This window comes from Centruroides vittatus, unplaced genomic scaffold (genome assembly GCF_030686945.1).
Source record: "Centruroides vittatus isolate TY-2023 unplaced genomic scaffold, ASM3068694v2 contig_345, whole genome shotgun sequence".
Classification (NCBI taxonomy): Eukaryota; Metazoa; Arthropoda; class Arachnida; order Scorpiones; family Buthidae; genus Centruroides; species Centruroides vittatus.
In genome coordinates this window covers 3,685,404-3,698,037 of record NW_027122170.1, presented here as the reverse complement: position 1 = coordinate 3,698,037, position 12,634 = coordinate 3,685,404, and the positions used below count along the sequence as shown (strand labels likewise).

At 34.1% G+C, this 12,634-nt stretch overlaps 2 protein-coding genes across 2 annotated transcripts; both read left to right on the top strand.

The window, feature by feature from the left end:
- The first annotated feature begins 2,396 nt into the window (after window positions 1–2,396).
- LOC136974182 (SCAN domain-containing protein 3-like) lies at window positions 2,397–3,416 on the top strand. The gene has a single exon (XM_067268986.1). It carries the CDS (start codon window positions 2,397–2,399, stop codon window positions 3,414–3,416), a length of 1,020 nt encoding a protein of 339 aa, XP_067125087.1.
- A 3,755-nt stretch (window positions 3,417–7,171) lies between these two features.
- On the top strand, window positions 7,172–12,097 carry LOC136974274 (solute carrier family 13 member 2-like). Its single transcript, XM_067269110.1, has 13 exons — window positions 7,172–7,344; window positions 7,425–7,574; window positions 7,638–7,753; window positions 8,586–8,743; window positions 8,817–8,904; window positions 8,975–9,115; window positions 9,181–9,300; window positions 9,375–9,458; window positions 10,421–10,528; window positions 10,601–10,781; window positions 10,851–11,012; window positions 11,075–11,212; window positions 11,813–12,097. The coding sequence occupies exons 1-13, from the start codon at window positions 7,228–7,230 to the stop codon at window positions 11,984–11,986; spliced, it is 1,737 nt and encodes a 578-aa protein (XP_067125211.1). The 5' UTR covers window positions 7,172–7,227; the 3' UTR covers window positions 11,987–12,097.
- Window positions 12,098–12,634: the final 537 nt, after the last annotated feature.

The window sequence follows — 12,634 nt, the reverse complement described above, 5'->3', positions numbered from 1 at the left end:
TCCTTCACTCGGCTGTGAAAAGGAAACAAACGGCGGAAGTGACTTGCTGTCGAGGATTAAAATTGTCTCCTGCCTATTCAAGAAACTTTGTTACGCCAATGATTCGGCTAGTGTAGTGGCAGTGATAAGATGCCTTTCAAAAGGAGCTGAGAATTGCATCAGGTCAGGCGATAGGTGATGTTCTTGACAACGAATATGTACAAAACGTACGCAAATGTGTTTTTGCTATTTACTCCAATGTCCGTAACGGAGTTACTAATTGTGGTTTATTTGATAGCATTCAAAAGTTAGATCTTACAGCTATTCTAAAAAATATAATGGAGAATGCTTTATCTGATACCACAAACAATTTGGAAACGTTATTCAAAATTCTTTTTGGAAACGAAGAAATAAAGTGTACCTTTTCTGGTTAATACATCATAAATTATAGTCGATGTAGATTTACGAAAAAGTAATAAAACATCAATTCAATTCTATGGCATACAAATATAGATTTCTGGCTGATTTCATTCTTTTCCCAGCAAACATTCATAAAACTCCTTGCAAATTGTCTTAATTGTCTTAATCGGCTAAATAATGTTATCACGTGGCGTTTAACACTGAATTATCGATATATCGTAAAAAGTTGCTTTAGCTTAAATGCGTTTTTACGTTCTAGTTGTTCCATTAGTTCGCGCAAGTCTGGTCAGGGCGCATCCAACGAGCCGCGTGCGTGTTCCCACTTTTCGGGACTCGGAGACAATGTGCGGCAGACAACAGCGCTCCCTCGAGTCGGGGATTCTGACACCACCTGTATTATTCTGGGAACACATAAAACCGTTTTACCTTCGCACGTTTTCTCACCCGCCAGCTGCACTTTACATGTGACCGAGAGACAACGGATGAAGGAGGGAAATAAGAGACAGAGAATCCCGGAAACAATTTACTCAACAACAAAATTATAGATTAAACGATCAATTATTTATTATCACAAATTTTCAAATATAAAATGGATGTAGAATCATAAAAGGATTTAATAAAAATCCTTTTATGATTCTACATCATCATAATGGATATATAATTTTTAACTTTTAGGTATTTAAGATTTTTCCAACCTGTCAATCGAATTCGAGAAATTGTGATGAACGGGTAACGAATCTCGTCCACGACGTTAGTCGAAGTCAGAGTTGTCACGTTTTCAACGGCCTTGTTGTCCCTTCACAAACCACGAGACTGGAAGGGGGTGAAGGTCGTCTGTTGTTTTACTTTCTGTACAAGTGACGTAACCAATGTAAATAAAAGAAAATTTCGTTGTTTAAATTTACATCTAAATATTAAAACAGTTTAAATTATTAATAAAATAGTAAATAAACATAATCTACGTATATAATACATTACATCGATAAAAATTTTTAAAAAACACTAAAATATCGATAAAAAATATGTTTATTTCTTTAAAAAGTATATATCAAAAACACATTTATAAAAGTAGAAAACCAAAATTTCAACAAAAATAACGTATTTTACAAGCATAAAGGCGACAACGGTTCGACAATAATACTGTTTCGACGCTCTTATTTTTAGGTGGCAAAAAATACTGGAAAAGTATCTTTTTTAATTTTGAATGTGATAAATTACATAAAATGTGGACTTTTAAGACTTTCTTTGTATGGAATTACGTAAAGAATCACGGGAGCGGCCATGTTGGGGCATATCGATAGAGATCACCATACGTGGTCCCTGCGGGAGTCGACTATTATTACGTATATACGTACTCAGAACGTTAATCAATGGGTTATTCTGTGGCACCTAATTATAAAAGTAAGTCTACCGACCTTCGATTGTTTAGATTTCCTGCAGATAAGCAGAGGAAAGCGAAATGGGTGCAGAACTGCAGACGGATAAGTGGCAGACAACTGAACATTCTAAACCAGTGTTCCGCAAAGTGTGTGCCGCGGCACACCGGTGTACCGTGGTCAATAGTTGGTGTGCCGAGGAAAAATGTCAAGTTTTGTGAAGATAATGCACCTACACATAGCTGAGAGTTATGCGAGCGAAGCGTTTCGTTGCGTGAAGAGCGGGACAGCCCAGCCGCGCGCCGCACGCGTCAATGTGATATTGCAATGCGGCGCCCAGCTTAGTCATCGTTGTCACGCGCTTTTGTAAACTGAAACAAATCGCTTTTCGCCAGTAACTAGCCGCTAGTTTGTGAATGTGTCGTCGCGAACGTAATTGACTTTTTTTATTTCAAATAAATAGACCCTAATACATAGTGTAATGTGTATATATGATGTGTATAAATTCCTTAAACGTACCGCAAGTTCGTCAAGTGAAACTAATGATTCCCAAGAAGCAGAGTCAACGAAGAAAAAACCTAAGCTTGTTAATCGAAAATATGATGAGAGCTATAGTACGTTATGGCTTTATATATTGCGGAGACGAATCATGCCCAATCCCAAAATGCTTGTTTGGGAGAAACTTTGGGTAATAATTCGATGGTGCCCAGTAAACTTTTACGACATTTAACTACTAAACACCCATCAGTGGCTCAAAAAGACAAAGCCTTTTTTCAACGTTTGAAAGACCAGTCTAAGAAACAGGTAACTCTCATGAGTTCGTCTTTCAAAACATCAGACAAAGCGCAGAAAGCAAGCTACGTGATCGCTAATATGCTTGTTAAATCCAAGAAGCCTCATTCTCTCGCTGAAACTTTAATTTTACCTGTCTGCAAAGAAGTTGTCAAGATTATGATTAGCCAAGAAGCCGCTAAGGAAATCGAAAAAATACCTGCGTCAGCAGATACGATCTCACGTCGAATTAATGATATTTCTAGCGACATTCAATCAACGTTAATTGAAAAATTAAGGCTTAGTGGAGTTTTTGCGCTACAAGTCGACGAGGCTACTGATATCAGTGGTCACGCGCATCTCGTATCAAATGTGAGGTACACTGACGAATATGAAATAAAAGAGGACTTTTTATTTTGTCTGCCACTACCTGGTTATACCACTGCAGAAGAAATATTCAAAGTAACAGACCAGTACTTCAGTGAGTATAATTTGGAATGGCACAACTGCGTAAGCATTTGCACGGACGGAACAGCAGCTATGACGGGAAAAATTAGGGGATTTATAACCAGGGCTTCTGAAAAAAACCCTAATATTAAAAATGTACATTGCTTTTTACACAGGGAAGCACTGATGGCGAAGTCTCTGCCTGATGAATTGTTGTCTGTCCTACAAGAAGTCGTCAAAATTGTCAATTACATCAAGTCGCGACCGCTGAACTCTCGTCTGTTTAATGCAGTGTGTCAGGAAATGGGAGCAGATCATCAGTCACTTCTGTTTCATACAGAAGTACGATGGCTTTCTCGCGGAAAAGTGCTTTCTCGAATTTACGAGCTAAAAAATGAGACCCAGACGTTTTTAGAGGCCTAGGGTTCAGATTTTACTTTTCTGTTTAAAAGAGAAGAATGGGTAGCAAAACTTGCATATCTGGCGGATATATTCGCCAATTTAAATGAGCTCAACAAAAAACTGCAAGGCAGGAATTCTAATATTTTAACGTTATCGGACAAGATTGAAAGCTTTCGCGCTAAGTTGGTGTTATGGATCAGCCACGCTACCGATGGTAGTAATGAAATGTTCCCAAATGTCATGGCTGCCGATTCAGAAAAAAAGTGCAGGCTTTGATAGTGAAACACTTGGAGCTATTAGGAGAAAAAATGAACTCTTATTTTCCTAAGTGTGACCTGCAACTTATGGACTGGGTACAAAATCCATTTTCAGATAGCATTTCCATTGGACACCTACCGATAAACGAGCAGGAAGAATTCGTGTAGCTAAAAACTGATCGGACATTAAAACTAAAATTTTCCGAAACAGAGCTAGCACATTTTTGGCTGCATATAAAAAATGAGTATCCACTGCTTTCAAAGCGTGCTATTGCAATTCTCTTACCATTTTCCACGACTACTTATGCGAATACTCTCACTACAATTAAATCAAGAAAAAGAGAACGCCTGAGGATGATCGACCAAGAGATGAGAGCAGCCTTATCAACGATTGTTTCAAATTCTGATCGCCTGTGCTCAGTTAAGCAGGTTCACATTTCTCATTAAACATTGTACTGATTTTTATAATAAATAAATATTAACCCTTTTTTCCTGTTTTATTTTATTAATTATTAATTTTAATGTAATTAAACATAAAAACAAAAAAAAAATTAAAGAAATGTGTTTATTTTGAAGAAAAAGCTTCAAAGTACAATTTCCTTTGTCTCGCCTTTGCGCGAAATCTGACACCGATGAGTCAATGTTTACACAGCTGGATGACCTTGAGAACAGCTGGTGTCGTCTTTCGCGGGACATTCTCATAAACGTCTCAAGAGGAGAAGGGTGAAAAGTAGGGTGAATACTAGATGGCGGAATATTTCTAAATATTTCTTTAAAATTACGATTTTAATTGAAATTTTCGACCCCCCGACTTAATTAAATGTATATATAATAAAATCTTTTAATTAAAAAAATTAAAAAACTATCGGATGTTGTTTTTGACATCAGAAAATAGCTTGAAATAACTTTACCGAAGTAAAATCGGCGCACTAGAACTTTAGAAGGATGAATGAAGTTCCATAAAAAAAATCCCATCAAAAAACAATTAAGCGTTAATCGCGCGTCATTAAAGGTTAATTAAAATCGCAATAAAATTTTTTCGCGCTGGTAAAAATTTTTCAAAAAATTTAGAGATAGAAAACACCCGAAAAATCAAAAAAAAAATTTTCTCCAGGGCCCAAATACACATTTTCTTTGTAACGCTATGTAACGTGCTCGAACTGAGTTCGAGCGTGGGTACGCATAAATAAACATTGGTGTTTTCTTTGGTGTACCTCTAAAATTTCTTGATTTGGTAGGTGTACCTTGAACACAAAAAGTTTGCAGAACACTATTCTAAACTATGTGAGAGTAGTGTATATTATGTATTGTTCTATACATACTGTCTTTGAGATGTACACTCAAACCTGTTTTTGTGCGGTGGATAGAGACCGCATAAAAAAGTCTGGCGTAGAAAATAACTCAAAACAATACGAAATAACTAGGAATTGCTTTTTTAACTCCTCGGGCCTTTTTCTGCCATCCCTAATGGGGAAAAAATCCTCTAAGAATTTTATTTTTTATATTAATTCCATTTAATAATTATAATTATTTCCACTTAAATATCGATCTAACATTAAAAAGTTAAAAATAATCGTTAAAAATGATTTTATTTGATAAATAAAGCTGCAGAAAGTGTTATTTCATTTAACAAGGCGTGAAATTTCACACCCGCACTCTAAAGCCAAAGGGGAGCTAACTTACCGCATCTGTTCAAACATAACATAATATTTATGATTTTTACGCTATTAAAACCTGCTGATGTCATAGAAAACAACCAATAGAGTTTTTAAAAATTTTACAGGAGTCAATTATGTTCCAATTTGATTGAAATTTTTATATACCGCACAAAAACAGGTTTGAGTGTATACGTGAGCTCGCATTAAACTATTTGTTGTTCAGCTTCATTTCGAAGAATCTCAGAAGTGCTAATCTCAACTTTTCTGTCAGTGAGATTACATATTTTTGCCAGAGATACGAACAGTACTTTGAATGTAAAAAAAACTGTATGGCAGCAAAAACTCATTTATGCGTACTTTCGCTGACTTTCGAAAATGGTATTTTATTATATTTGTATCTTGTGTAATTACAGAGAAAGAAGTTATGTCTCGGATAAGCTCTTAAAAATATCATCAAATTGTGTTTAATATTATCCTTTTTGATTAAATTTTATATAATTAGGAAAATATGACGTTTAAGCCTTTATAAAGCCAAAAATGTTCGTTAATTAAACGTTAGTCCAGTATTTATTTTTTAATGCATTAATATTGTATTGGTAAATGCTTTAAAATAAAATTTTGGATAACTTATGTTATTGCATTACTTTACCAAGTGCGTAATTGCATCAGTTTTAGCACCTATTTAATTAGTTTCATTCACCACAGCGAGTGATGTGGATGATTGTTTCTTTAAACTATTTGATCGAAAAGTTACATAAAATTGGGGATGCGTAATCATCCGAAATTATTATTATAATTTTGACTGGAAATCACTGGATTTATGCAATTTTAGTTTAATTAATGTCGTATAAAACTGACTGCTCGTACAAGTCTGCTTAAAACGTGCGACTCAAAATACCCCAAAATGGCGGCTCGAGAACTAGGTCACGCGTGTCCTGATCTTCTTATACAGATCTTGGTTTCGGCCGCCATTTTGAGCGCCCTCTGTCGGAGTTGGCGCTTGCCAATTACGTCGTAGATACGCTATCACGTGAATAAAGGCTGATAAAACACGAGTAAGCAATGAATGTTATATTTATTTATAACGACGCATTATTACACTCTTTTACATAACTCCTCCGAGAAAAATCAAAAGAATTGTAGACTTAAATGTCTATGAACTTCAAATATTTACACTTAAATTTCCTTTTATTATTGATTAAATCCGAATTCTTCCAACACGAAATTCTCCTGTGCATCAATAATTCGACTTAACCAAAAAGGTCTTTAATGGCCTTTCTATTTATGTCAAACTACTGTATGGAATGCCCATTAACGGCTCTTCTATACCGTACTTAACTAGTTGTATATTACGAAGGGAAAGAAGTGTTAATAAAATTTTTAATCGTGTGTACATGTAATTAAATATTGTATACATAATTTAAAGAGTTCCAGTAACAATCGATTGTTCTAGCATGTGTTATTGTCCATGACAACCTATATACCTAAATTTTACTTATATAATTAATTATTAAGAGAGTTTACATTCAAAAAGTCCACTAGTCAAAGAAAATATCATCAAAATTTTAATTGCAAACCATATCAAGTCGTTAAATTTGCATTAAAATGCACGTTATCGCCAAAAATTTACGATAGTAATTTGAATGTTAATGCTTTTATGTTACGTAAAATTAATTTTGCAATGTAGTTATCAAATTGAATATAAATCGAAATATTTTATATACTAACTGCAAATAGAAAAACGTTACATAAAAATATAACAGCTAAACAGATAAAAGGACATCGGCAATAACTTCCACGTTTCGAGGCAACAGAAAAATTAAAGTCGCTATTGGATAAAGCTGTTTTATTTAAAACGTGAGGAATATAAAATCTTTGATAAATCTTGAACTGTTTGTCGCAAAATATCTTTACAAGATGTCGAAGGAATCAACCAAAAAGGTGGTCCATACCATATTAAGGTCATGGAAGCTCCTACTTGGTGTTTTGATTCCCATCCTCTTGCTTCCTCTCCCTTTAATTATACAGAAAAATGTAAGTTGGCATTTTAATTCTTCTTATAAATAACTACATTTCGAAAAAAATCGATATAATTTGCTAATTAAAAATTGCAGGAAGCAAAATGTGGTTACGTGGTATTATTAATGGCATCATATTTTACCTTCGAGCCGATACCACTCGCTGCAACAGCCTTTATTCCTGTGTTTCTTTTTCCAATTTTAGGAATTTTAGGCACCGAAGAAGTCTGTTACACTTATATGAAGGTAAAAAAAGATAACGTAATATCGGATTTTTTAAAAGTATTGATTGTAATTTTACAATTTCAGGCTACCATAATGATGTACCTTGGTAGTTTACTCCTGGCTGCTGCGGTTGAACATTCGCAACTTCATAGAAGAATTGCGTGGAGAGTGCTTATGCTCATCGGTACAGGACCCAGATGGTAAAGTTTTCATTATATTTTAGGCCTTTTCGGATGGAAATAATGTTTCTGGGTAATTCCATAAGGCTTGCCAGCATTCAGAGTAACAAATTTCCAAGTGTATCAAAAATATTTACTCGAAAATAGTAATGCGCGAGAGAAGTCCTTCTGAATGCCGACAGGGCGGAGAGAGTTAAAAAACTTACCCTCGATGTCGACCTGCCGAACTCAAATGGATTTGATTTTTACTCCTTCCGTTCCTTAGTGCCTACATAGAGGGGGGAAAAGGGGAAATACAAAAGAAATTAACCTAGCAGGGATGAAAATAATTAGGGGTGCCGGCTTCTCGTGAGAAAGGGGCGAATTAAAAGGAAAATCCCGAATAGTTGCGACCCTACATGCCATATTGAGAAATGGTCATAGTATAATTCTTATAATCATAACTTTTATTTTTAGCCAAACTATATCAGAACTTTTGCAGATAAATTCTTACTTTTTAGACATCTATAATCGCACGAAATGTATAGTACTTCGAGATTGATGATTCCACATGAAAAATAACAAGTGGACTCGGGCATTTGAATTTTGTAATTTGTTCAGTTAAAATCTTTGTAAGCAAACACATTGCTCAAATGTGTAGAAAATATTTGAATAATTTTAAAGTTAAATATTTATAATTTTATTAAGACGACCACACGCGAGAGAATATTTGATTGTTTCTTTGGCGACCAACGATAAGAAATTTTCAGTGTTGGATTTTGCAATACCACCGTATCAGTGAAACAAAGGTCGCGGGAGAAAATACTAAAATATTTGGAATTTTAATGGTTTTTTTTCTGTTTATGTATTGCAGGTTGATGTTGGGATTTTTAATAACCACGACATTCCTTTCTATGTGGATAACCAATACTGCAGCTACGGCCATGTTAGTTCCGATTGTAGAAGCTGTGGTTTCTGAATTGGAAACCGAATTAAAATACCAAGAAAAAATTCGCTCCAGCATGGAACGAGGTGCATAAAATTGCATAAAACTATGATTTTTTGAATATATTTTGTATAGCTATCATCATTGTTCCTATTTCAGTATCCATCATAACCATTCAAAGCGTTAATCTTCAGGGAACGAAATTTAGTCTCACCGAAAGTACAACTCAACGACCTTCAATAATAAAGTACATAAAATTTAACAAAATTAAAAGATGATTTGAAAATTTTGCAAATTTAATTATATTTTACATTTAGTAATCCAAAAAAACTGGAAAAAACTACATCGAATTTGCGAAAAGCTCTGTTTCTGAGCGTTGCCTACGCTGCAAACTGCGGAGGAACGGGAACTTTGATCGGAAGTGGTCCAAATTTAGTTTTCAAAGGTGTTTTAGAAGAGTAAGTTTTTAAAAAAAATTAATTATAATTGTGATGACAATTGTTTAAAATTCTTAATCATTCAGTTCGTTTCCAAATTACACTTCTTTGACATTCGGTACGTGGATGTTATATAATGTTCCCGTGATGATCATATGGATCATAATCTGTTGGATACTTCTGCAGATTTATTACATCCCATTTCGGTACAAAAATATTTTAATAAATATAAAATTTTATTTTAAAATGCATTTTTAAGTTTTTCTGATAAATTTTCCAGTAAATCTGATCAAAATTCAGGAGAATCGAAAGAAGTTATTAGAAATGTAATCATTAGAAATTATGAAAAATTGGGATCAATGACGTGAGTATAATTTTTATTTTTTAATTAAAAAAACTTTGTATATTGTATTGTGATCAATTTGTTCTGGGATCGAATAAATTGAATCAGTTCACCCAATTGCATTGCGTACTTCGTGTAATTTTAAACCGAAGCAATGTTGTACGATCTGAAGAACCTCCGATTAAAGATATTTATAGAATCATATAGTGAATGGATTGATTATGCCAAGAATCCTGTATATGCATACACAAGATTCAAATGCGGGAGGATCTGACCCACAATGAGATCAGTTAGAATAAGTAGCAGCAACAGTCCCCCCAGCTTCGAACTGTTCGTGTAATTGACGGATCAAATTCGAATCTGGAATGTTCACTGGATTATGATATTTTACTAGCGTGCTTTCTATTAAAAGAAACTAAAATTGAACATTAGGTAATGTAGAAAAACTTATAGTAGTATCATTTACCATTAGATTGTAAGAAATCTAAGGCCTGCAATTTTTGGAAACGTGGCCAATATATCTCAAAATCCTTAATACGATGGCATTTTTCCCAATTTTGATTCATCTCTCCACGAGCACCGAGTGTCTTTTACCACGCACGTCACGGATTCGCCAGATCAACAATGGGAGTGACATATCCGAAACAGGTTACCCATGAAAATTTCTTGGGGTTTCTCATCCAAATTCAATCCCAGCTCTACAGAATAGTTGGCTTAGAAAGTTATAGTTTAATTATTACACGAAATGTGCCATACCTACGTATTGTTTTTAATGTTGTTTACACACTTGCGCACACACACGACAATGTATCCATTACTTAATAATTGTCATTTTCACTCAGTAAATATTTAATGTCAATTTATCAGTTGTGTTCACATATACCCAAAATTTTCATCTAGAACCTCTCCAAAAATATTAATAAAATCCTCCATTTGAGGAGGATTTTATTAATATTTGACTTGATACATTTGAACTTTTTCAGTTTCCACGAATTTGCAGTTATGGCACTGTTTCTTTTACTCGTTTTCTTATGGATTATGCGTGATCCTCCGTATCTTCTCGGCTGGGCCAGACTAATCGACCCTGGAGTGTAAGCATCCTAAATTTCTTAATAAATGTTAAAAAATTATTTATAATCTTTAAAGTTCTAAAATAATTTTAGGAAAATAAAAGATGCTACACCTTCTATCGGAGTGGCCATGCTTCTTTTCTTGATTCCCGCTAAACCTACGCAACTTTCTACCAGTCCTCCCTTACTAGACTGGAAAACTGCTCAAGCCAAAGTGCCATGGGGAGTATTGATATTGCTAGGTGGTGGATTAGCATTAGCAGAAGGCGCAAAGGTACTATTCATAATGGACTTAATGTAAATTAAACATATAGAAATCAAGAATTTCATTAATTTCTTTTAGGCATCTGGTCTGTCTGTCTGGCTTGGAAATCAATTGGTTTATCTGAAGTACTTATCTATTGATGGTGCAATTATAGTCTTGTGTATCTTCACAGCTGCTCTTACTGAAGTTATCAGCAATATGTCTATGGCTACAATTATGTTACCTGTTGCAAATCAAATGGTAAATATCAAATTTTAAGTACATCATAGCAATAAAATAAAACATCTTTTTGTTATTCTTAGGCCTCGGTGTTAAAGGTTCATCCTATTCTTATAATGTTGCCTGTGACGATTGCTTGCTCTCTTGCATTTATGTTACCGGTCGGTAATCCCTCAAATGCTATAGTGTATGAGAATACGGGAATGACCACACCAGAAATGGTATGTTTCAGTTTAAGGTTTTCAATAATGTAATCACAAATTTACTTCTTCCCATGCTATTATACAATAAATCATGCTGCATATTTATCCTAAGTTGAATTCAGCAAACAAATTGATGTTTGGTATTGATTTTTAATAAATCAACACACTATTCTTTCCTATGGATACCTTGCAAGTTATTTGTATTTAAAACTGTTTTGAAGCAAATGTAGGCTTTTCCATTTTTAACTCTGACCTGTGGGCACTGAGGACCAGGCTTACAATGACAGGGCCCAACATAGTTGGAACTACCACCTACAAAAATCTCCCGAGATTGCTCTCACGAACTCGGTCCCGGGTCTCCCAGAGTGGTAGATTAATGCCGTAACTGCCTTGGCCACGACACAGATTTTAAAAACTAAGCCACTGTTTTAACGCATGTAGCAATTAGCTACTTCAATAAAATGTGTTACATAATTACCAATACAATTCAATGCAGCAAGGTAAACAAAAGCAACTTTACTCCTAATTTACAATTTCTCAAATCAACTTAATTTGTTTTCTGGAAAAATTTATCATAGTGTAATTTATTCACATTAAAATTTTATCTTTTATTTACAGGCTAAACCTGGATTCATTTTCAAAATTCTCTGCTGTGGTGTTGAATTATTAATGATTAACACATTTGGAGTGTATGTGTTTCACCTGCACAGTCATTGGAATTGGGAAAATTCAACTGTGTCAAGTATGGCAACAACTTACGTGCCTCCTCTTAATCTATCAACTGTTATCTGATAAAAATTTTAAAATTACTAAAAGACAATTTTTATTATACTTTATATCTGATAAACATAAATTAAGAAATTCTGTAAAAATATTTGTCTAATGAATGGGAAATTATGAATATTTTACTCTCGTGTGTACATAGTTCCGAACGAATCTAAATGCATACTGCTGGAAAAGTGACTAATGAAGGGCATTTGACATAATGAGGGATTTATGCTTAAAATAAGCTGATTCAATTACTAACCATTTTACAATTTTCCTAGAAATAGTTAATTTTGATGTCAAGTTACATTCAAATGTGTCATAGTAGTTTTAATTATATTTTTGACAGAATCATATTCGCACATAGTGCAAAGAACTACTGCCTACAAATGTATCAGTGTGTAAACAAAAGAGATATTTTACTATAATATGGTAAATTATTTTGAGCCAACAGGTATCATAGTTATATTTGACAGTATAATTTGTATTTACCAATTATGGCACAGCTTGGTCTTTACGGCTTGTACCAAAAAGCACCAACCAACCATAATCTATCAAAATACATTTTAAAATCTGTTACTCTATAGAATGCACTTTGATACATACTTAGTTTCTTTCCCTGAAAAGAATCATGTTATACATAGCTGGATTTCTATTTTATATGCTGACATATCA